The sequence below is a fragment of the Castor canadensis genome, chromosome 11 (genome assembly GCF_047511655.1).
Source record: "Castor canadensis chromosome 11, mCasCan1.hap1v2, whole genome shotgun sequence".
Classification (NCBI taxonomy): domain Eukaryota; kingdom Metazoa; phylum Chordata; class Mammalia; order Rodentia; family Castoridae; genus Castor; species Castor canadensis.
This window is the reverse complement of record NC_133396.1, coordinates 143,184,883-143,209,963: the sequence shown is the minus strand read 5'-3', so window position 1 is coordinate 143,209,963 and position 25,081 is coordinate 143,184,883. Positions and strand designations below refer to the sequence as shown.

The window sequence follows — 25,081 nt, the reverse complement described above, 5'->3', positions numbered from 1 at the left end:
CAATAAGATGATTCCCAAACAAGAATTTACTCCTCAAAAAGATGCACCAATTCATAATTAGTGATTAAATAAAATCAAATAAGCACTGTTGCTTTTTTAAAAAACATCCCAGAAGCAAGCATGAAAATGAACTGGTAATCAATGAGTCACTAGCATACCATCAATTCAAAACTGGATCAAATAGAACTGAGTATCATCATTACTTTAATAAATTCAAGACCTAATTTACCAAGCGACAAAAATGGACGACAGTTATATATAACTGGATATATTACTGCCATATCTCATTACTTAAACGTATTCATCAGTAATGCCTAGGAGAAAATAAATCCTCGCCCTCCATTTTTACTATTAATTCATTTTCTATTCCATCTGCCCTTACTTTTGGTATTTTTTTCCCTTTCTATTTCCCTGCATAACTTACTATGTACACAAATACTGGAAAGATAACTAATACATCATTAATAATATGCTTAGGAAGTATTCAATTATATACTGATAAAGCTGTTCAAGGTCTCTCATTCTACTTGTTAGTGACTTTTTTTCCTAAGAAGGGATCATCATAATTATTAAAAAAAAAGAAAAAGGCCCATTAAATGTTTGGTTTACCTGTGGATCTGGGTAATCTTCCACATTTGAATCATCATCAGAATAACTTTCAGTATACCTTAATTTAAAAAAAAAAGGAAAAACATTTTAAAGGCTTTCCCCTGTATCCTAAAAAAAAAAAAAAAAAAATCATTCCCCAAAACAAACATATATACTAAAGCAAAATATTATGGTGGTTATAAGAGTCCAAGATCTGGAACAAAGATGAACTGGGATTTGAAAATCCAGTTTATCAGTAAGAAGCCTGAATTCAATGTCTCTTGAGTGTCAGCTTTCTTATTTATAAAAGATAATAAGTAATGTCTATCTCATGGGATGATTAAAGAATTAAATGAATCCTTGCAAAGTTCTCAACATATAGTAAATGCTTAAGAAATTGCGGTTATCTTTACCCTAGCAAAAAATAGAATGAAATACAAATTTCCATTAATCCAAAGGCCTCAATTTAGGAATATCAGATTCAGGAAGAGGAAATATTTCAGCAAACTATTAAGTAAGCCCTTTGAAAAACAAATTCACAGTCAATAACCTGAGCCATGGAACCAAATGCTACTTCTCCAAGTATGTTCAGGAGGAATGAAGGAGCCAAGATCGTTTCACATAATAACAACAGAGAAGTTTAACAACTAAAATTACAAACTGGTTACCAAACTACAAACTAATATCAAAGTTGGTAGTTAATAATTTCAAGTAACTATGACACTCAGCTATTATTTAATGGTTTCTTTGAAAGATATTTAAATAAGAAATGACTTTTCCTAAGTAAAAAAATATTTATATGAATGCTATGAAATGTCTTTACAAAGATGTGATTTTTTTTGGAAGTACTGGGATAGGTAAAGTCTCTACCAACTGAGTGAAACACTCCCCAGGCTTCGTTGCTCCAATTGTTTTTTCAGATAGGGTGCCTACCTAGCAAGTGCCCTGAGTGTATCCTAGTATAGCCAAAAAGAGAAAAAAAAAATGAGATGTGTAGAGAAAGGCAGAAATCAGGAGGATCATGGTTTCAAGGCCAGCCAGGGCAAATAGTTCTTGAGACTCTATCTCAAAAAAACCCTTCACAAAAAGGGGCTGGCAGAGTGGTTCAAGGTGTAGGCCCTGAGTTCAAACCACAGTACCAACAACAACAAAAAAATTATGGTACATGCAAATGAAAAAGATTCATATATAAACAGTGAAAAGGGAGCAGGGCTCATGCTTGTAATCCTGGCTACTTGGGAGGCTGAGATGGGGAGAATCTTTGTTCAAGACCAGACCAGACAAATAGAGATACTCCCATCTCCAAAATAACCAGAGCAAAATAGATTGGAGGTGCACCTCATGTGGTAGAGCACCTACTTTGCAAGCACAAAGTCCTGAGTTCAAACCCCCTGCCCACCAAAAAAAAAAAAGAGTGAAAAGGAGACGGGCTCAGTGGCCAATGCCTGTAACCTCAGCTACTTGAGAGGCAGAGATTGGAAGGGCTGATGTTCAAGGCCAGTCCAAGCAAAAAGTTATTGAGACCTCATATTGACCAATAAGCCAGGTATGGTAACAGGCACTTGACATCCCAGCTACCAGAAGGCTATAGGTAGGAGGATCATGGTCCAGGCTGGCCTAAGCAAAAAGTGAGATACTATCTGGAAAATAGCTAAAAAGCAAAAAGGGCTGGAGGCATGGCTCAAGATCCTGAATTTAAACTCTTAGTACTACCAAAAAAATGTGTAAAGGAGTCCGACCACAGATCCTACAGACATTAGGAGTCTCTTTTGTAGTATAGAGAATATTATACTATATGCTCTTCTATAGTTTAGACAACTAAAAAAGCATTATACTAACAAACTACACATGTTACATATGACAAGTTTCTTCCTCTCTCCCTGTTTTTTGTGGTACTGGCTGCCAGAGCTGACCCTGGACCAAGATCCTCCTATTTTTGCCTCCCCAGTAGCTGGGATCACAGGCAAATTATTTTAAAAACACCATCTACCAAAATTGACAATAAGAAAAAGATAGAAGGACACATATGAATAATAAAACAATAAAAAAAAAAGATATAAGGAGCAATTATATCTAGCAAAGTTAAAATTTATCAAAATTCTTCATAAAAAGAAGAGACCAGGTAAGGGAGGCCGCAAGCTCCACTTCAAAGCAGCTCCAAGCCCACCAAGTAGACACCATGAATAAAACACACCCTCTCAAGCTAAAAAAAATATGCACAAGAAGTTGTCATTGAAATTAAATGATGGCAGATATGTTCAAGGAATATTGCAGGGATTTGATCCCATTTGAATCTTACGATAGGTGAGTATGTGGAGATGGCAACTAGTGGGCGACAAAACAACACTGGAATGGTGGTAATACAAGGAAATAGTATCATCATGTTAGAATCCTTGGAAGGAGTTTAAATAATGACTGCTCAGAAGAAAAACCCATGTCCGCTCTCCAAGGGCCTGTTTTACTATGAAGTAAAAATTGGATCATACACATTTTCATACTAAATGTTTTATAAAATAAACTTTTATAGTAGTCAAAAATGCTTTCTCTCTCAGACATTCTGAATTTAAAAATAAAATGTTAGCTCCTTTTGAAAAAATAGAGTCCAAGCCCAGATGAACTCTAGATGAATTTAAAACACTTAAGAATTTTCATAATTCTTTTTCATAAAATAGAGAACAAGAGGGACACTTCCCAACTATGAGGCCAGTATAGCACTAATACCAAAACCTGACAAAGACATTGCAAAAGGAGAGAGAACATTCAGGGGTGGGGGTGTAGCTCAGTGGTACAGCGCCTGCTTAGCAAGCTTGAGGCATTAGGTGTAATCCCAGTACCACAAAAAAAATTAAAATTAAAAAAGACTACAGTTGAGTATCAGTGACTCACACCTGCAATCCTAGCTACTTGGGAGGACTGTGGTTCAAGGCCAACCAAGTCAAATAGTTTGTGAAACTCCATCTCCAAAATAACCAGAGCAAAACAAACTGGATGTGTGACTCAAGTGGTAAAGCACTTGCTTTGTAATCATGAAGCCCTGAGTTCAAACCCCAGTTCTCCCACCAAAAACAGACTGCTGGAGTACTGGCATGAAGGACAGACATACAGACAAATGGAGTAGAACTGCAAGTCCAGAAATAAAGCCATACTTTATACAAAAAAAAAAAGATAGTCGTGGTGATAAGGTGCCTATAGTCACAAGTACTGGAGGCTGAGATATCAGCCCAAGAGTTCAAGACTATCCTGGGGCATATACAATCACTTGGTTTCAGAATAAAAAATAAAGAAAAAAAGAAAATTCAGACCGATATAAGTATAGATGTAAACTTGGGGGACCCTGGGCATTCAATATAGCTGGGAAAAAATGTGTGGAGAGTTTAGTTATTATGCAGCATCTTGTTGGCAATGAAGAACCACTGAAAGCTTTCCAGGTATGAATGTTTCATTTTAGGGAAGGAAAAAAAATTTGAAATACTTACTCATTATCCTCTTCACGTTGTCTTGCTCTTTTTGCCAGATGAACTTCTTCTAATTCTGTTAAATTCTTAAGTTCTTTCTCACTGCTAATTATGCTGAACACTGAAACAAACAAAAAAATGCCGTCGGCTAAAATAGTTCTCTCTGTAACTATTGACAACCCAGCTCTAACACTAAAAAAACTCACCTTTTTCTACCTGAATCCTAAAAGCATTTCTTTTTCTTCTACCATAGTCTATACTGAAAAAAAATAAAAAGAATTTTAGTATAGTGGTCTCCTTCAGTATTTTTTCACTAAGCTCAAGGTTAATGGATCACAAACATTTGCATAAATACTTAATTTTGTCATTGTTCACACTGACAATGGACCTATTTTCAAATAACTTCTGAATTTACATATTCACTACTTTGACTTTTCTCATTTTTTTCTTTTTTACTAGTTCTTTTTCTTTGAATGTATATTCTGAAAGTTCAAATCTACTAAAATGCTGAAAGAAATAATGTAATGAATATTCATATATTCTTTAAATATAGTCTCAAACTGTTACCATTTTGCCACATTTACTTTACTTCTCTCTGTATACAGAGATAATTATTTTGGTAGAATCTTTTGAAAATTAGTTACAGACACTTCACCACAAAAAAAATCTGAGCTAGGAATATAACTCAATGGTTGAGTATTTGCCTAGCATGCATGAGGCCCTGGGTTCAATCTATAGTATGGGGGGAAAAAAAACCAAAACAGTATGTATCTCTATAAAAAGGGTACTTATATAACCACACAATTGGCACATATAAGAAATTTAATTTTGATAAAATATTGCCTAATATACAGTCTGTATTAAAATTCCTCAAATTGTTCCTTCAAAAATGTTCTTCTTGGGCTGGAGGCATGGCTCAAGAAATAGAACACCTGCTTATCAAGCAGTACCACCAAAAAAAATTTTTAAATAAAATAAAACAGCAAATTATGGACTGGGGATGCAAAAAGTCCTAGGTTCAATTGTCAGCACCACAAAAATAAATAAAATCAAATAGCAACTTAAGCTATGTTAAATATGTTTAGCTTAAATATGTCAAAGCAATATCAACACAAAGGCCTTCCTTCTAAACAAATTTATGCTTTTTAAAAATCAAGTAATCAGTGGAATGGGCTATAAACCATGAAGGGTGATACCTCTATCAGCAAATCATACTCAAGTAGGAGAAAATCAAACTCCAAGATAACAAATCAAGGTGGAAGACTCTTAGTATAGCATTTCAATTCATTTACCCCTACCAGGAACCACCTACCAAGTGAGTGTTAATGTTCAGGACACTATACCATACCTCCCTCAATAGAATAATTCTTTTCCAAACTGAACAAAGACTCAGTCAAAAGCAGCTAGAAGGGGCTGGGGAGTGGCTCAAATGGCATCAGAGCACTTGCCTTGCAAGCACAAGGCCCTGAGTTCAAACCCCAAAAAGCAGCAAGCAATAAACATCTACATGACATTAAAAAGTTAACTAAAGAATCAAGTATGGTGGCACAAACCTGCAAGCCCAGCATTTGAGAGGATAAGACAAGAGGACCATGAGTTCAAGGCCACAAAGTGAGACCTGAGCTACATAGTGAGACCTTGTCCCCCTCTCCAAAAAAAAGGAATCTTAGAAAATCACTATAACTAAAAACATAAAACACAAGATACAACTATGAAACTAAGATTTAATACAAAGACAAAGCTACTAATTTTCCAAACGCTAAGAATATACAGACCATGAAGAACTTTATAGTATATAACATTTGAATACCAAAAACTAAGGACTAAATACTGACATTTCTCCAGTCTCTAGACAAAACCTACTCTCCTCCTCTATGCTGTCATAGGACTTAATCCAACCACTAGGTCTATCCTTTGTGGCTGTTCTTCCAACTTCCTCCTTCTCTGGATTGTGAATTTATGAAAATGTAAAGATATAAATTATGAGTTTATATTCACATCTGCTACAGCACCTGAAACTGCATTCATGTATAATAGGCATTTAAGAAATATTTGCCATGTCATGAAAATTTAAAAGCTCCTGGTATCTGGTACAGATGATTAAAAAAAAGGGGAGTTTTCATAATATACAATATGGTATAAATCATGATATCATATGCCCTGTTATGTTTCAGCAAATAGAATCATTAAAATGAGAAAAAGCATTTCAGACTCTCTGAAAAGTAGCTACATTTTTATGGATAAAGATCCAAAGATCTATTTCTTACAGAACTATTTCTGGTGCACTTTTTTTAAAGCTAAAAAAAAAAAGTTCTTCTCCATGCTGAAATTAGCATTAATGGCCCTAATCTCTGAGATTTTCATTTTTAAAAATTAAATCAAACATATGAATGCACCCCCTGCTAGCTCAGCAAACTTTAACTTGCTAATTATTCTCAGTAGGTGAGTATCATTTCAGAACTATGTAATGTGTTATTTAGCCAAAAGAGGAAAAAAGAAAGAAAATGAAGTACTATAGGAGACCTTAATGACAAATACAGGGTGTATTTGATTGCATCAAATATCTCCAAAGGCAGTGTTTGCTGTCTAGTCTCCAAAAGTAGCACATGAACTCTCTCAGTAAACTCTTCCACCAGTCCCTTTCACCACTCTCTGAACAGAATTAATTTTGTCCCCTTACAACACTTTTTTTTTTTTTTTTTTTGGTGGTGATGGTTGTACTGGGAGGTTGAACTCAGGGCCTCGTGCTTGCTAAGCAGGCACTCTACCACTTGAGCCACACCCCCAAGCCCTCTTTGCTTTAGTTATTTTTCAGACAGGGTCTTCAGTCTTTGCCTGGCCAGCCTGGACCACAATCCTCCTATTTTTTTTTTCTTTTTTGGTACTGTGATTTGAACTCAGGGCCTACACCTTAAGCCACTTCACCAGCCCTTTTTTGTGAAGGGTTTTTTCAAGATAGGGTCTCATGAACAATTTGCCCAGGCTGGCTTCAAATCGAGACCTTCCTAATCTCTGCCTCCTGAGTAGCTAGGATTACAGACTGAGCCACAGGAACGATCCTCTATTTACAATTCCCATGTAGCTGGTTTGACAGATGCATGCCACCACATTCAGCTATCAGTTGAGATGGGGTCTTGCTAACTTTTTGCCAGGGCTAGATTCAAATCCAATCCTCCCAATCTCTGCTTTACAAATAGCTGGGATTATAGACATGAGCCACTATACCCAGCTCACATCATTTTTACAGTAGTGATAATTAAGCTGTCTGGGATTTACTCATTCACTCAACTCCTTCAATTCAATCAACAAACACTACGTGTTGAAATCCCTTGAAGAACTGACCAAGAGTTGGAACCCTAGAGAAGAATAGATGTTGCCCAATGCCAGTGACTCATGCTGGTAACACTACCTACTTGGAAGGCAGATATCAAGAATATTGCAGTGGAAATAAGCCAGCTCAAAGAGTTAGCAAGATCTCATCTCAACAAAAAAAACTGGAGTGGGGGTGCACACCTTTCATCCCAGCTACATAGGAGGATCAGTCTGAAGCCAGACCCAAAAAACTAAGACCCTATCAGAAAAATAACTAAAGCAAGAAGAGCTGGGTGTATGGCTCAAGTGGTAGAACACTAGCAAGCACACAGGGCCATGAGTTCAAATCCCAGTACTGCCAAAAGAAAAAAAGAAGCCAGACACCAGTGTCTCACATTTGTAATCCTAGCTACTTGGGAAGCTGAGATCGAGAGGAACATGGTTCAAGACCAACCCGGCAAAAAGTTCATGAGACCCCCATTTCAATGGAAAAAAAACCTGGGTGTGGTGACATATACTTGTCATCCCACAGAGGGTAGGAAGTGCAGATCAGGCAAGGCCAGTGTGGGCAAAAAGAGAGACCCTATTTCCAAAATAACCGGAGCAAAATGGACTGGAGGCATGACTCAGTGTAAAGCCCTGAGTTCATACCCCAGTATTGCCAAAAAAAAAAAAAAAACAGGTTTGGTGATTTATTATAGAAGCTGCAAGTGGAACTAGGTGAAAGTTCCACCTACAACACAGGGGTGTAACTTGAGTGACTGCTCAAGTTTTGCTATCAACTAAGACTTTTTTTCAACAAAGTACTTGGGAGTGGATGCCCTATTCATGACCTGCCCTATTTATACCATGATATCCCCATCCTCCACCCCTTGGGACCTTCTCCCAGGGCTACCACCTGCTGTTCGGTCCCACTCCATCACTCTCACCTGTTAAAAAAAAATAAATTTCTTCAATGTCAAAAAAAAATTAATTTGCTTTTTTAAAAAAATAAAAAGACAAAGAAATGGTACGCAATTCCTGTTTAATTGTTTAATGGAGTGCATGGTAGGGACAGAAGAAAACTTAGAACACCCCTGAAATAAATTTTGATGTAGGGGAGGAAAAATGTTAGGCAGTAGTCCAAGTGGTGTGCACAGTTTTTTTGTTTTTGGGATGAGGTCTTATTATGTAGTTCAGGCAGACCCCAAACTTGCCATCTTCCTGCCTCAGTCTCCTAAGTGCTAGAATCATGGGTGTTTACCATGCTACCCTGCCACAATTTCTTTAAAAGGCCTTTTTGGTTCTTCTTCTATCCTTCCATCCTTCTTAACAGAGCTGGTACTGAGAAGTGCAGTGCTGCTGTAACAAAACCAAAAAACAGAAATGGCTATGGGACTGGAGCTATGGATCAAGTGGTAGAGCACCTGCCTAGAAATGTCTCTGAACCTGGGCAAAACAGTAAGGCTACAAGTGTTGAATTTCATGTTAGAAAAAGCCAACACTGCTTTGAAGAGACTTCTGGTAGAAATAGGTACATTTCAGTTGATTCTGGGGATGGATCAGAAAGAAGAGAGCTGTACAGAAAACTTCTTATAGTCTTAGAGACACACATATATTATCACATAATGTTGTAGAAATATGAACATTAAAGATGCTTTTGTGAGACCTCAGATAGAAATGAGAAATGTGGTATTGGAAACTAGAGGAAAGGTAGTCCTTGTTATGACGTGACAGAGGACTTGGTTGAACTGTACTGTTTTGTGGAAAATAGAACTATAGGCAAAAATTTTGATATTTAGCTGAGATTTCTAAGCAAAATGTTGAAATGTGGCCTGGTTTTTCCTTGCTGCTTATAGTAAAAGGTGAGAAAAGAGAGTAAAATTAAAGCAATCGTTCATTAAGCAAAAAGAAACCACAGAACTTAAAGTTGGAAAATTCTCAGCCTACATTGTAAAATGAGAAAGCATGTTCTGAAAAGAACATCAAGGGGGTGATATTTGCTAAAGAGATTACAGGCTTATGACTTACAGATCCAATCAGCCATTTCAGAGGCCAGAAATAGAGATGGGTTACAGCAACAGAAACAGTGCCAGTTTGGACTAAAGGGGACACAGAGGGAACAAAATTAAGGAAGGCTACTGGACTTTTAGAATTCTATTGGACACAGCCAACAGACTGTCTAGCTGCCAACATGCATTTTCTTTCAAGAAGAGGGAAGAATGACCCTGAAAGAGGTGAGGTGTTGGCAGTGCTGCTGCTGCTACCACAAGCCCACAGGGCACAGATCCAAGCCTAGGTTCTAGAGGGTAAGACTACCATCCTATTGAATCTAGAGGACAGGGTACTGAACCAAAGAGGATTATTCTCAAGCTTTCAAATCTTTTTTTGCAGTACTGGGGCTTAAATTCAGGGCCTTCACCTTTAGCCACTCTACCAGTCCTATTTTTGTGAAGGATTTTTCAAAATAGGGTCTCTCAAACTATTTGCCCTGGCTGGCTTCAAACTGCGATCCTCCTGATCTCTGCCTCCTGAGTAGCTAGGATTACAGGCATGAGCCACCAGTGCCTGGCTCAAGCTTTCAAATCTAATGAAATATACCTTGCTCGGTTCTGGACCTACTTGGGACCTGTGATCTCTTTTTCCAAATGCTCCTTTTACTCTATTTCTATCCCATGTCTGTCCCATTATTGTGCCTTAGAAGCTGAGGATTTCTTGTCTAGTGTCACAGATGGAAAGGAATTCTACCTCAGGTTGAATCATACCTTGAGTCTCATCCATACCTGATTTAAGTGATATTTAGGTAAGATTTTGGACTCACAAGTTGATGTGGACATGGGTTAAGACCTTTGGGGGCTGCTGGAGTGATACATATATCTGCATATGAGAAGGATATAAATTTTAGGGAGGAATGAAGGGATTCCTATATTGAATTCTGAGGGGAGAGACATCAGAAGAACCCAATCATCTGATGCCTTGATCTTGGACTGTAGCCTCCCGAACTGTGAGAAAATAAATTTCTGATATTTAAGCCACTCAGTTTATATACTTTATTATGTTAACCTTCAAAACAAAAAGGCAGGAATAATTAATGAACAAGACAATAATTTAATCTTCAGACTGGGGGCATGGCTCAAGCGCTAGCATGCCTGCCTAGCAAGCATGAGGCCATGAGTTCAAACCCCAAACCCCAGTACCATCCCCTAAAAAAGAAATTAAACCAGAATGGAAACTTTTAGAATGGTAAAGGGTTACACACACATACACACACACACACAAAGAGATCTAGAAGTTGCATTTCTTTACCTGTACATTCTTTGTAAATCAGAGGCTAAGATTCCAGTGTCCACGTATTTACCACATCTATTACTGGTGAGGTACTAAAATAAAAATATAACAAATATAAAATAATATTTCAAACTCAGTGACTTTAATTAACAAATAAGAGACTGGAAAGAGGGTTGAAGTGACCAAAAATAAAGTATATTCACAGTTGGGATACATCAAGAAACCTTTTGAACACTGACCTTGGAATTAAAAAAAAAAAGACAGGATTATAAAATAAGTATGTCACAGGGGGGACTCAAGTGGTAGAGCGCCAGCTTTGCAAGTGTGAAGCCCTGAGTTCAAAATCCCAGTTGCACAGAAAAAAAAATTCCAATAATAAAATGATCTCTCTGGACACTCTTTGGGGAACAGACATAGGACCATAGGAATCAGTTAGGTGGAGACTGCAGCAACACAGCAACCTAACAATAGGGAGACAACAGTTTAGACTAGGATGGCTGGAGGGACAGAAGGAGAGAAGTGCTTAGATTTGGAATACACAGTATTCTGAAGACAAAACCAACATGATTGTTGGTTGATTGGATACAGGAAGTGAAAAGAGTCAGAATAATCCTTAAGGTTTTGGCCTTAACTAGTAGATGGCTGGTGGTATCATTTCCTGAGAGACAAAACACTAAGGACAGGTTTGGAGTTAAGTTGGAAATACCTATCAGACAGACATCCAAGATACTAACTAGGACCGGGCTCCGGGGGCTCACGCCTGTAATCCTAGCTACTCAGGAGGCAGAGATCATGAGAATCGCGGTTCGAAGCCAGCCCGGGCAAACAGTTCGTGAGCCCTTCACAAAAAGGTCTGGTGGAGTGGCTCAAGGTGAAGACCCTGAGTTCAAACCCCAGTACCACCAAAAAAAAAAAAAAAAAAAAAGATATTAACTAGGTAGCTGGAAACACCAATCTGGAATTCAAGATAAAATCCGGACTGGAGATAGAAATTTAGGAGTCACGAATATCTAGATAGTATTTAGGTAAACTGGATGAGATCGCTGAGGGAGAACGGACAGACAAAAGCAGGACGAGTAGCAAAAGGAGGCTGTGGAGGCCCGAACCAGAGGCTCAGGGCGCCCGCATTCGGGTTGGCAGAAACGGGTCGCGAGCTCGCAGGGCCGGCTTGAGAGGCAAGCTCCCTCCTCTGAACTCGACTGTTGCGAGCACCATTCGAGGAATCTGCCACACACTGCTTCCTACCGGTGACTATGAATAATAAGGAAAAAACAAAACAAAAAACAGGCGGCCTCTTACTACTGTTTCCCAAACTAAGTACGAGCTTCCAGAGCGCAGTTCTTTTTGACCCTCCGAGGCTGGTAAAACGCGGGCGTCTGAAGAAAGTCACCCAAGGGCCAAGTCCACTCCCGTGGTAGGGAGGGAAGGCCCGGCGTCACCCTCGGAGGAGTGGCAATTCCAACAGACCCAAGCCGGAACGCGATCTGGAGCAGGAGGAGCGCGCCGAAAAAGGAGAGGCGGTGCCTCAGGTAGCGACGGGAGCCCCGGCAAAGCCGGCCGGGCGACACACACACCTGGACGATGCGCTGCTTGAGCTTGTTGTCCACGTACACCGCGGACCTGGGCTTCATCGCGTCGGTCTGCAAGGTCTCTGCAGAGGCGCCCACTCCACGAGGACCTCCGCGGGGCTGTCCGCTGCAAACGCCGGACAGGCTGCGCCCGAAATGTGCCCCAACCGGCCCAGACCGCGCCGTGCTTCTCAGTACAAAAGCACGACGAATGAGGAAAACGAACTACCAAGGCGGAAAAGAAGACCTTAAAGACCCAAGGAGTTTCTAGCCGTCTTGTTTTTCAGGCTTGTCCCAGGCCTCGGACTGCTAGGCCCACTTTGAACACGCTCAACTTTATTGGTACTCAACTGGCGAACACAGACCCGCGGACTTGAGTTCACTCCTGGTGCCTGCGCAGATTCACCAGACTCCTGCTCTCCCTGCTGAGATTCTCTAACGCCTTGTTCACCTTTTTAATTGTAATTTTTTGTATTTAATATAGGAATAAGACATTTGAGGCGGAGTAGCTCAAGCAGTAGAGCGCTTGCCTAGCAAGCGTGAGGCCCTAGTTCAAACCCTATTGCTGCCAAAAAAAAGTATTCTTGCCGGGCGCCGGTGGCTCAGCTGTAATCCTAGCTACTCAGGAGAAAGAAACCAGGAGGATCGCTGTTCCAAGCCAGCCCAGGCAAATAGTTCACGAGACCCTATCTCGAAAAAACCTATCACAAAAAAAGGGCTGGGGGAGTGGCTCAAGGTGAAGGCCCTGAGTTTAAGCCCCAGTACTGCAAAAAAAAAAGAAGAGAGATTTGAGTACTTTTACTTGTATCATGGTGCCTTGCTGTCTAAGTGTTGTTTGTAGATCAGTGACATTAGCTCTCACTTTTGTAACCTTTTTTATCTTTGTTATAATTATTCGATCATATTAATTTAAAAACTAGTGGGCTTCACTTTGACACTTCCGTACATAAATATATGGTGCTTTGATTGTATCCGTCCTCCCGACCACCGTCTTTCTCCCTCTCCTCTGATTGTGTGTCTTCTATTTTCAGGTCTGAGATACTGACTGGGGTGAAATGGAGCCTCAATTTAAGTTTTGCTTTGTATCTGCCTGTACCTGTACTCTTTTTCAAGAGCAGAGCACCAGGCACCATTTTACATACATTAGAGTTCCAATCACGGCACATCCTAACAAACATTTGTTATTTTCTGGCTTCTTGTTTGTTTTTATGCTAGCCACAACTCAAAGCCAGCCCGGGGAAATAGTTGGCAATACCCTAGCTCAAGAAAAGTCATCACAAAAAGGGCTGGCGGGGTGGCTCAAGTGGTAGATCACTTGCCTAGCAAGTGTGAGGCCCTGAGTTTAAATCCAAGTGCTGCCAAAAAAAAAGTTAGTTCATATCATATCTATAAACATGGCGTTGACCTGGAGTTCTGATTTATTTTGAATGATTTCTTTTTCTATCCGAAGTGAAGCTTTCTTGGTGTTTCCAATGCTTTTTATATCTGTTCATCAAAATTTTGGTTATAAATGGGAATGCTCAATAGGAGTCCTGTAGTTAATGCAACATTTTCACCTTCATATGAGGTTTCAATCTCAGATTCTCTTCCCTACTTGGACATTAAGGTCCCAGCTTGCAATGGTTGGACCCATTTCTGTCAAGAATTGTAGCAGGAACTAAATCTCTGATTTAGTTTCATGAAACTATGACAATACCTTTCCTTTTTTTTTTTTTTGTCAGGCAGTACTGGGGTTTGAATTTAGGGCTTTACACTTGCTAGGCAGACATTCTACCACTTGAACCATACCCCAAAGCCCCACAATCCCACCTTTCAATGAATGATTTTAAAGTGGTGTGTGTGTGTGTGTGTGTGTGTGTGTGTGTGAGACAGGGTCTCACTATGTAGCCCAGGCCAGCCTTGAACTCATTACCCTTGAGATATTTTGTTAGACTTATCCATAAGTATTTCATGATATTTGGTAATATGGTAAGCCGTGCTGCTGTTTTAAAATTTTGATTTCTGCTAGGAGGATTGTTTGAGCTGAGGAGTTCAAGAACAACTCAAGATAACATAGACTCCATCTCAACAATCAATAAATAAGTTTTGATTTCTAACTATTGATTGTTAGGATATGGAAATGTAATTGATTTTTTTTGTTAACCTTGTGTCCTCTAAACTTGTAAACACAGTCTACCAAGACAAAATTTATTTCGTATTTTCCAGTTCATAAGTATTTTTTCCTTGCTTTATTGAACTGATAAACAGAAACAAGAAAAACGGCTGAAAACAAGAAGATTATAGGTTTGCCCTGTGATGTCACATCTCTGATAGATCTAAGAGGATTTTTGTAGTTTCTCAGTTTATTCAGCTTTCTACTTGTTATTAGGACAGAATGACTACTTCTAAGCTCCTTACATTGCAAGACCAAAACATTTCAGTTTATGCATTAAAAATAGGACACATATTTTAAACCAAAATTCATGTTGTGATATATTTTTTTCATTTCTGTTCATGGTTCTCAAGGCAGCTCATCAAAACTAGAGTTTCTCTTCCCCAATATGGGTTGTAGAAGCTTTTCCCATCCTTCTTTCTTGGAGCTGTTGACCTTAAAGAAATTCTGATTCACTTCACCTGACCATAAGATCACTATTTCAAAAAGGATCCTGCCTCATACCTAGAAGGAAGTAAGCTATACAGAGAGGGTAAGAAGAATCTGACTGTGCATGCCTTGCTGGGTTTCCTCTCAGTCTATTAACATCAGATTATACCTGGGGAGGGAAGGAGTGGGGTTTGAACTCAGGGCTTCATGCTTGTAAAGCAGGCAGTCTACCACTCCAGTAGAGTCACACCTCCAGTCCATTTTGCTATTATTTTGGAGATAGGGTCTTAAAAATTATTTGCCTGGGCTGGCCTTGAACCATGATTCTCCCAATTTTAGCCTCCCAAGTAGTTAGGATTACAGGTGTGAGCCATGGGCGCCTGGCTATAGATTATACCTTTTTGTACAGCCGTATTTCTACATGGTTGTCCAGTCTTCAATCATGCTTACACAATAAAGTCTCGAAAGAAAGCAAGAAAAGGAAGGAAGGAAAAAGGGAGGAGGAGGGAGGAAGGGAAGAGAAGAGAAAACCTCCAAAGGACAGGGTTTAGAGAGATTCCACAATTTGAGTGTGTTGAGGTCTCTACAGGTAGGTCACAAGGAGAGGGCGTGGAAGGTTGGCAGTTCTCCCATGCCTGATCTTGTTTCTCTTCTTTTGTATACTTCACAATATCCTTTTTAAAAATTGGTAAAGGCAAGTGTTTTCCTGAGTTCTGTGAGTCACAGAGCAAATTAATGAAACCCAGGAAGAGGTTTGTGGGAACCTTGTTTTATAGCTAGTCAGTCAGAAGTATAGATAAAACAACCTGGGCTTATAACTGGCTTCAGAAGCAGGGAATGAATCTCGAGCTGAGCCTTCAACCTGTGGTATCAGACACTATCTCCAAGAAGACAGGTGCATGATTGAAACAAATTAGAAAACACCCAACTCCTACATACTGCAGAATTGATTGCTTGTTGGTGGGGGAAACCCTCCTCCACACACACAAAAAAAATCTGATGTCAGAAGTTCAGAAGTGATCTGTTATGAGACTATATAGAAGAAGAAACTTGAGTTTGAGTTGTTTTTTCCATAGTATATTCAGACATGGTAATACACATATATGCATACCATTTACTGGGGTTTTTTTTTTACTTTTTATTATCATATTATTGTTGTACTGGGGATGGATTTTTTTTTAATCTTGATCATTTCCTTCTTCCATAGTTTTGACATAGCAACCATGTTTTCAGCTTTCAGGTACAATGAAAGACAAAGGCTATCATAACTAGAAATGGATTAATAATTATCTATTGATTGTGGTGTGTCATTTTATCAGGAGAAACAAGCAGATAAAGAATATAGGGTAGCCAGTATTTTCTGTTCCATCTCAGGGGGAGCAAATGTAGGATGAAGATTATTATTATTATTACTATTGTGGGGACTGGAGTTTGAATTCAGGGCTTCACGCTTGCAAAGCAGATGCCCTAACACTTGAGCCATGCCTCCAGTCCATTTTGCTCTGGTTATTTTGGAAATGAAGTTTCATAAACTATTTGACCAGGCTGGCCTCAAACCATGATCCTCCCAATCTTAGCCTCTGAAGTAGCTAGGATTAAAGGCGTGAGCCACCAGTGCCAGGCTGAAGCTTATGTTTTTAATAAAATTGTAACTAATTTTAGTAAAGCTCTCTCCTGATAGTCAGTGTGGGTTATACATTCAGCAAACATTTGTTAAGCACCAGCTATTTATAGGGTAGAAGGTACTAGGAACACAAAAACTAACAAAATAAGTTACATGTATCATAATATAAATCATGTCTACAAGGTAGATAGTTGCGACTATAGAGGTATGTACAAGGTACAACAGGAGAATAGTGATAGCTTTAACCTATGAACCCTTTATGAATCTATGAACCTGTGCTGCGTCAAGCACATCTAGTTTGTTTGCCTCTATCCTAATTACCCTATATATCCTCTTCTCTCCTAAGTGATCTTCTTGAGAAAAAATGTTCCCCTTTCAGTCAGTTCATGGACCAAACAGCCAGAAAAATCTTTTTAAATATGTGAATCAGATCAAGATACTTTCTTGTTCTCCAATGCTCTCTCACCATGTTACAGTAAAAGCTTAGCTCTTTGCCAAGAATCTACAGGACCATGTAAACTTGTCTTGCCTGCCTCTAACTTCTCAAAACTCTTTTACTTTATTCTCTGTGCTTCAGCCACATGACTTTTTTCCTCTTTCTTAAACACATCACACTTCTACATAGTCGGGCCTTTGCAATCTCCATCTGAACCACTGCCAGCAAATCTTCAAATAGTGATTGTTTAGATTTCTATGTTTACATCAGTTCCTCAGCCTGGCTGTTTCCAGTTCTCAGTCTCCCAAGTGTTTCCCCAACTCCTTTGAAGTACCTTTAACTGCGTTCAATTGATAGATTTTGTTTTCTGTCTCCCCACTGTAATACATGATACAGTCTTGTACAGGGCCTTTCCCCCTTTTTTTTTTGTGGTACTGGAGTTTGAACTCAGGGCCTACACTTTGAGCCACTCCACCAGCCCTTTTTTATGAGGGATTTTTACAAGATAAGGTCTCATGAACTGTTTGCCCAGGCTGACCTCCAACCGAGATCCTCCTGATCTCTGCCTCCTGAGTAGCTCACAGGTGTGAACATGGGCTCCCAGCACTCTCCCTTTCTTGTTCACCATGATTCCTAAGGTTTAGAACAGTACCTCACATACACTAGCTGTTCAGAAAATATTGGTTGATTGAATGAATGAGAGCCTTGGCTATAATTATATAATTTAGTTACTTCTTTATGGCCTGTTCTTCCTACCTACCTACGCAGTATTTTGACTTGTTCATTTCTGTATCTCTGGACTCTTGGCTTGTGGTAGGGGTGTTGTCAGAACTATTTGTTAAAGGAATGAACACTGGATTCAGTTTTTAAAATACAGGCTGGGGGCATGGCTCAAGGAATGCCTGAATAGCAAGCACGAGGCCCTGAGTTCAAATTCCAGTAGCACCAAAAAAAATTCTTAAAGAAGAGAAATAATAGGGTAAGCAAGCAACTGTAAAAGCTCCAGAGAAATTGAGATTAGGATCAGGTCTCAATTATCAAGTCAAGTGTTTGGCTTTGTGCTTTTAGATGAAAATCCAATACCTTAGCTGGACTCCGGTAGTTCACACCTGTAATCCAAGCTACTCAGGAGAGAGAGAACAGGAGGATCACGGATCGAGGCCAGCCTGGGCAAATAGTTCATAAGACCTTATCTTGAAAAAAAAAAAATCACAAAACAAGGCTGGTGGAGTGACTCGAGGTGTCGGCCCTGAGTTCAAACTCCAGTCCATCAAAAAAAACAAAAGAATACCCAATACCTCTTCAGACACTAAGGAACATTTCAGGCGTGGTGGCTCACTGTTATAATCCCAACACGGGAAGCAGAGGCAGGCTTACCAGCTCCAAGCGCTTTGGCCTCGCAGAGGTGGAAGAGGCCCCGCCCTCCACCTTGCGCTTCCCAGCATGCAGCAGCGCGGGCGAGACCTTCCCGGTGCACTACAACTCCCGGCATGCCGCGGGCGGTCGGGCCCCACGCCCCGCAGGCCAGGACAAGGGCCTATCGGGCGGAGCGGCCGGGCGCCGGTTTGACGGGAGGAGCGGCGGAGGATGGAGGCGGTGGTGTTCATCTTCTCTCTCCTCGATTGTTGCGCGCTCATCTTCCTCTCGGTCTACTTCGTATCCTTGGCCGCTGCGAGCGGAACCCGGGGCGCCGCAGGGGACTGCGCCTACTGGGCCCGCGGGAGCCGGGCGGACCTGGGAGCGCGGCGGCGGCGGCGGCGGCGGCGGCGGCGGCGCGGGTTCCCTGGGGCAGGGTGGCCGGGCCGGGCTGGGAGCGGCCTTCGAGCCGGCCTTCCCGGGCCGCGCCACCCCGCCCCCTGGCCCCACGACTCCCGGCGGCCCTGCGCCTCAGGCCCTCGGGAGGGAAAGGCGGCTGTTTCCCTGGTTGGGATGCCGCGCGCTTGGGTCAGGCGGACCGGACGGAGGCGCTTTGCCATCTCTGGTCGTGGGGCGCCCTTCTCGCCGCCGCTCTTTGTCTTTGCGGGTGTTGTATTCGCTCGTGTCAGGACCCTCCGCACCCAGGGGCTGACTCCAAAAACGGACGACCTGTTTCCTTCACGTTGCCGTTCGTAGTGAGCGCTGGGAAGGAGTTCTTTAAAACGCACCCGCTGCCCGGAGTGGCGGTGCCCGACTGTAATCCCAGCTACTCGGAAGGATCACGGTTAAAGACCAGCGGGGACAAAAAGTTAGTGAGACCCCCCCCCATCTCAACCCTCAAGCCTGGCGTGGTGGTCCCGTCTCTAACCCCAGCTAAACTGAAGGCTGTAGACAGGAGGATGGGTATATGAGGCCAGGCGGGCAAAACCGCAAGACTCTGTCTGAAAATTAACTGAAGCAAAAAAGGGTGGAGTGGCTTCAGCGGTCGCGCTTCTGCCTAGCAAGTGCAAGGCCTTGAGTTCAAACTCCAGTTCTGTACCCCTCGCCACCCCCCACCCCACACCCCGCAAAAAATTCTGCAAATTGAGCGTTTTGGTTGGTGCGGTAGTGGAAGACATGTAAATTCAGTAAACACAGGTGACTTAGTTCCCAGTCATTGGCTGAACTTCAGAATTTTTCTGTCAGTTCATGTCAAAACTTCAGTATTTTCTGTTTGTGTTACAGTTTTCACAGTTTTCCAGAATAAATGGTTGTTCAACAACCTAGCATTGTAGTAGTTGTTATGGCTACAACTAACTCTTACTAGTTCTTGTAGGAGCATCTGATTCTTTGTTGTGCAGTGTTGTAATGCAGTAATGTAATGCACAATCCAGTTTTAAGTAATTAAATACAAACAGGGAAAATGCACAAGGAACTCTGCATTTTACCCTCTTTCCTTGGAAATCGCATTTGTCCCTTTTATTCAAATTAAATTTTTTGTCTGGCAAAACATGCCGCTTTAGGATAGTTGCATGGACTGTTTAGTGTGGTGCCATACTTCATTGTGGACAGTTAGCCTGTTTTTAATAGAAAGGGACAAAATTTGGAATCATGACAGCACGTTATTTCACCTGTCTCCCCCTTATTTTCTTACCTTTAGAGTGGGAGACGATTATTTCCTGGATATGTACAATGAGAATGTGTTAGGCACCTAGCACAGTGTACTCCTCACAGCAAATGTCCAGTAAATACTGCTCTGCCTTCCCATCCCACCTTCAATGGAGTAGCAGTTTTTACTTTGGTTTCTGATGAGAAGTGCCCGCAGTTTTATTAGGTTCAAGGAGCTAAACTAAAAGGACAGCATCACTTACTTGTTTCCACCCCCTCCACTTGCTTAAGTTCTCATAACCTGTTGTTCCTGTTGTGATACAAGAAAATGGAGCTGTATTACACTCAGAAGTAAAACTAGGTTTTTTTTCTTGTAGTTTGGAAAACTAGGTTTGATAATTTAAAATAGCTTACCTATACAGGGAAACGTTAGGTGGAGTGGTTGTCAATGGTAGACATTGAGGTACATTTGGGATGTGTTTTAATGAAATTCATCAGGTTACTGTATTTTAGGATAGTTTAACAAATAGTATTTGAAAGAAGAGATGGGAAATGGTTAGAGTAGACGTCATGTAGACTACAGAAAGAGTTTTTGGACTTTGGCAGTCAAATACTGGCAAGAGCAAAGCTGCAGAGAGAGAGAGAGAGAGAGAACTATGTTAATTTTTAATTTTTTTTTGTTAGTCCTGGGGTTTGAACTCAGGGCTTCAAGCTTGAGCCATCTCTGACCCTTTTTATTCTGGTTATTTTGGGGATAGAATCTGGCTTTTTGCCCAAGCCTGCCTAGACTGCATTCTTCCTATTTTATACGTCCTGCCATAGTGGAAATGACAGTTGTTCCATAACTCTCAGCTTTTTTTTTGCTGAGATGGGTTTTGTGAACTTTTTTGTCCAAGCTGGCTTTAAACAGTGATTCTCCCAATCTCAGCTTCCCAAGTAGCTAGGAGTACAGGCATGAGCCACTGGCTCCTGGCAATAGGTTCATTTCTGGGTGATAGTAATGAATAGATCTGAAGAACATGTAGCAGGAGTCAGGTTGGAAAGCCAGGGTTAATCAGATAAGAGGAGTGCTTTCACTTTCATCCTGCAGGCAATAGGAAACCACTGAAAATTTTTGACATAGCAGGTTTTTGTGCAAGAACACACCATTTCAGTTAGAAGGAATAAATTCAAGAGATCTGTTGTTGGGCTGGGGGATGCAGTGGTAGAGACATGGTCAACATAACGTGATGACTACCATGTTATTACCATAGTTAAGAATGGAATCAAAATGTTCTCACCACAAAAAGATAACCATGTGACCTAATGCATATTGGTTAGCTAGGATTGGTCCTAACACAATGTATGGGTTTTTTTTTTGGACTGGGGTTTGAACTCAGGGCTTCACACTTGCAAAGCAGGATATTTTCAAACAAACAAAAGAAGAACAATGTAAGAATTCCCATGTTTGTTTCATTCACCTTTGGTTATTTTCAACATTTGCCATTCTTTTTCATTTCTTCTTCAACTACTGGGGAGAAGACAAGTAAGTCCCAGATGTCATCTCATTCAGCTGAGTACTTTTCCTTTTATGTCCATCTGTCCAGCAAATTTTGTGAGTTTATACTAAAAAAAACCAACCAAACAAAAAGAAAACCATTTTTTTGGGTGGTGGCATGACTCAAGTGGTAGAGTGCCTGCCTAGCAGGTGTAAGGACCTGAGTTCTACCCCCAGTACCACCAAAAAAGAAGGGGAAAAAAAAAAAAAGTCCAGCCTTTTTGTGTTGTTTGCTCAATTCCCATAAAATTTTATTTTCCATGAAGAGTTTGCAAAATAGAGAAAAGCATTAAGGAAAAAGTCATCTGTAATCCAACTTAAAGACATAACTATTGCTAACATGTGACTATGGTATATTTGAAGTTTTGTTTTTACTTATTGGTACTGGGATTTGACTTCAGTGCCCTGTGCTTGCTAGGCAGGCACTCTATCACTTGAACCACTCCACCAGCCCTTCTTTGTGATGGTTTTTTTCAAGATAGGGTCTTACGAACTATTTGCCTGAGCTGGCCTTGAACCGAGATCCTCCTGATCTCTGCCTTCTGAGTAGCTAGGATTACAGGTGTGAACCATCAGCACTCGGCATACTTGTAGTTTTGTATCTTATTTTCTTTATTCACATTTTGACTCTTCAAAGATATTTTATGAATATATCATAAATAAACACATTTTTCTATTGTTAAAAATTGTTAAAAATTCAGATTTTTAACTTTTTTATTTTTGGTGGTACTGGGGTTTGAACTCAGGGCCTTTTGCTTGCTAGGCAGGCACTCTACCAGTCAACTTTTTTTTCTTTACACTGCTAGGGAATTGAACTTCACAGAGCTCAATCAGAAGATTTTTAACTTTTAAAGGTCTTATTTTCCATTTCTTTTTATTGGGAGGGGAGGCCAAGGGGGGACACACACCAGGGTTTGAATTTAGGGCTTCACACTTGCAAAGTGGGCACTGTACTGCTTGAGCCACACCTCCAGTCTATTTTGCTCTGGTTATTTTGGAGATGGGGGGGGTCCTCACAAATTATTTGCCTGGGGTGGCCTCAAATCACGATCCTCCTGATCTTAGTCTCCCAAGTAGCTAGGATTACAGGCTCATGGGCTTATTTTCCATTTCTTTTTTTATAAAATTTTTTATTAGGATACATTCATTATACATGGGGGATTCAAAGTGACAATTCCAATCAGACTTATATTGTACATTATTTGCATTTCCCCCCTTATCTCTCCCCTCAGTCCCCTCCCCACCCCACCCAAAGCAATTGCAATACAAGGTTTCTTAGATCTGTTTCATCAACCATATACTGTCCACCTTAATCTCCTTCCTTCACCCTCCCTCCCCACTAGTATCCCCCTGCCTTTTTTTCCATTTCTTAACAGCCACTGTTCCATATTTGAGGAACTCATACCAAATGTTTGGGTATGGATTACATTATACTTGAGCATAAAAGGATTATTTTTGTGAATAATTTGTTGAAAGAACACAAATGAGAAAATTGAATTGTCTGATGAGTATACTTTAAGGAAATAACTCACATTTTCAAGTCAGATTGAATTCTATCTTGCAACTGAAATTGCTTTTTGAGACTTAAATACTTAGTTGTTATATTATAAATATAATTCCTTATCTTGATAACCAGATAATTACATTGTCTGATTTAGAATGTGATTACATTAATGCTAGATCATGTTGCTCAAAATTAAACAAGGTAAGATATTTCTTTGCTCATTTTTTGTTATTGAAGTCAGGTCTTCATTTTCCATGTTAAAGATTATAGAAAATCAACATTTATTTTTTATTTTAGAGTGCATTTTAAGTACGTATTCATTGGAATGTTGTAGAGCTGCTGTGTTTGGTGGTATTTTAGATCATAAAGTTAAGCCAGAAGATTTTACTTTAAATTACTTTTTTTTTTTTTTTAATTTTTTCCTCCCTTAAATTTGGTTTATTCTTCATCTTTCCAGTCTTCTACCTACAGTGGGCAGCATCATTACTCACAGTAGGAAAAGATTTATCATGAGGGTGTTTTTGTTTTTTGTATCCAAACCTCTCATTCAAGGAAAAAATGCTCAGTCTGTCTTTTCATTGAATGAAAGACCTTCCTTGTGTGGCTTGATTCGTTTTAAGCACATTCTACCATTATTATATCAGACTTTATATTGACACAGATACTCTGATTTGTGGAGCTTGTCTAGGTATAGGTAAAGCATTTGTTCCTGGTTCAGTTTATGAGATGAGCAGACAGAAAAGCCGTCATGTGAAAATACTAAATTGAGAGGTGTTTTTGGTTAAAACTCATTCCAATGTGTGTTCACCTCTTCAGTCTACTTTAGTTTCTCTGGCCCACAAGGAAAATGCAGTTAATTGGAAAACTGTAACTAAAAAGTTAAAATTTCCAGTAATTCCTCCTCCATGTTGGAAGACTGATACATTTTTTTAAAATCAGATAAGTTACTAAATACTTTTGCTTACTCAATATCTTAGGTGCTTTGTGGGTTTCCTTTTATAAAAATAAAACCTACATTCAAAAAAGATTACCTATATTCTACTGAGAGTTTTTCCTTGGGTTTGAAGTTGAAGTAGTTTTTTAATGTTAACAGTTACTATTATGAAATATTTGTGTACACAGAGTCCCTGATATTACAAAGATTATAGCAAAGAACAGCAGTTCCTTCCTGACTACTTTAAATCCTGTCTTGAAGTTTGGGCCAACCAATTTCTACTCTTGGGCTATTAATTTTTTTTCTGGTATTTTTGCCCATATTTTTCTTTTACATGCTTGTACTGCTATTTCTTGACTTGTCACTTTTATTTATTCATTTTTTTTTTTTTTGAGCTAGATCTCATCTGTAATCCAGGCTGCCTTCAAACTTGGGGATCCTCTTGCCTCGGCCTTCCAAGTGTTGATCACCCCTATGCCTGACTAATTTTAAATATTATCTATTATTGTCTCCATATGGTAGAAAGGATTTGTTAGGTACCCCGACTTAAACATCTGCTTTCCCATCTTCCTGTTTTCCTTTTTTTGGGCTAATTGATATTCAGTGTTTTTATCATTATACGAATATAGCCAGGCACTGGTGTCTCAGACCTGAAATCCTAGCTACTTGGGAAGCTGAGATTGGGAGGATGAAGGTTTGAGGCCAGTCCAGGCAAATAGTTCTTGAGACCATATCTCCAAAATAACCAGAGAAAAATGGATTGGAGGTGTGGCTCAAGCAATAAAGTGCCTGAAGCCCTGAAGTTCAAACCCCAGCACTCCCAAGGAGGGGGAAAAAAAAAGTGACATTTCATTTCCTTAGTTTTCTCTTTTTCTTCCCTCCCCTTCCCTTCCTTTCCCTTTTTTGCAATTTTTTTTTTGGAAGTTTTTCATTAGGTTACTTTGTTTAGGCCTTTTACATTCATACTTTTGGACATCTTCCTTGTTTTTTTCCTTTCTGTTTTTTGTTATTTGGCAGCCCTGGGGTTTGAACTCAAGAGACTCATGCTTGCTAGGCAGGCACTTTTACCACTTGAGCCACTCCACCAGCCCCTCCTTTGTTTGTTTGTTTGTTTTCTGCCTCTTTTGTTTTATCATTTCCTCTGCTTTATCATCTGACTTTTCTAGTACATATAGCATGTATGTTAAATTTCTAAGAGATTTTTGTTTTCTTGTTTTTCTTTGGCTCAGTTCTCTGAAAGTACTGATAATGGTATTTTTAAAATTTTCTTCT

At 40.0% G+C, this 25,081-nt stretch overlaps 2 protein-coding genes and 1 pseudogene across 10 annotated transcripts in view; 2 read left to right on the top strand and 1 right to left on the bottom strand.

Annotated features, from left to right (window-relative positions):
• Nvl (nuclear VCP like) overlaps positions 1-18,297 on the bottom strand; it is a 76,427-nt gene extending 58,130 nt beyond the window's left edge. The window contains exons 1-5 of one of the 7 annotated variants that reach the window (XR_002213009.2): positions 12,197-12,433; positions 10,641-10,714; positions 4,250-4,302; positions 4,065-4,164; positions 610-667 (exon numbers count right to left, since the gene is read on the bottom strand). Coding sequence is in view for 3 of the 7 variants with exons in the window: in XM_020174135.2 (XP_020029724.1) it covers positions 610-667; positions 4,065-4,164; positions 4,250-4,302; positions 10,641-10,714; positions 12,197-12,253 (342 nt within the window). In the remaining 4 variants the exon portion in view is untranslated. Of the gene's footprint in view, positions 1-609; positions 668-4,064; positions 4,165-4,249; positions 4,303-10,640; positions 10,715-11,921; positions 12,059-12,196; positions 12,434-18,208 lie in introns of those variants that run through there. The other 6 variants (XM_074048882.1, XM_020174135.2, XM_020174136.2 and 3 more) reach the window with 6 other exon arrangements.
• LOC109693075 (small nuclear ribonucleoprotein G pseudogene) lies at positions 2,803-3,101 on the top strand (annotated as a pseudogene).
• A 4-nt stretch (positions 18,298-18,301) lies between the features above and the next one.
• Positions 18,302-25,081, top strand: part of Cnih4 (cornichon family member 4) — a 26,756-nt gene continuing 19,976 nt past the window's right edge. Inside the window, exons 1-2 of one of the 3 annotated variants that reach the window (XM_074048883.1) lie at positions 18,302-18,487; positions 23,008-23,076. In XM_074048883.1, coding sequence (XP_073904984.1) covers positions 18,419-18,487; positions 23,008-23,076 — 138 coding nt within the window. In that variant the 5' untranslated portion in view covers positions 18,302-18,418. The remainder of the gene's footprint in view (positions 18,488-23,007; positions 23,077-25,081) is intronic. The other 2 variants (XR_012439124.1, XM_020174138.2) reach the window with 2 other exon arrangements.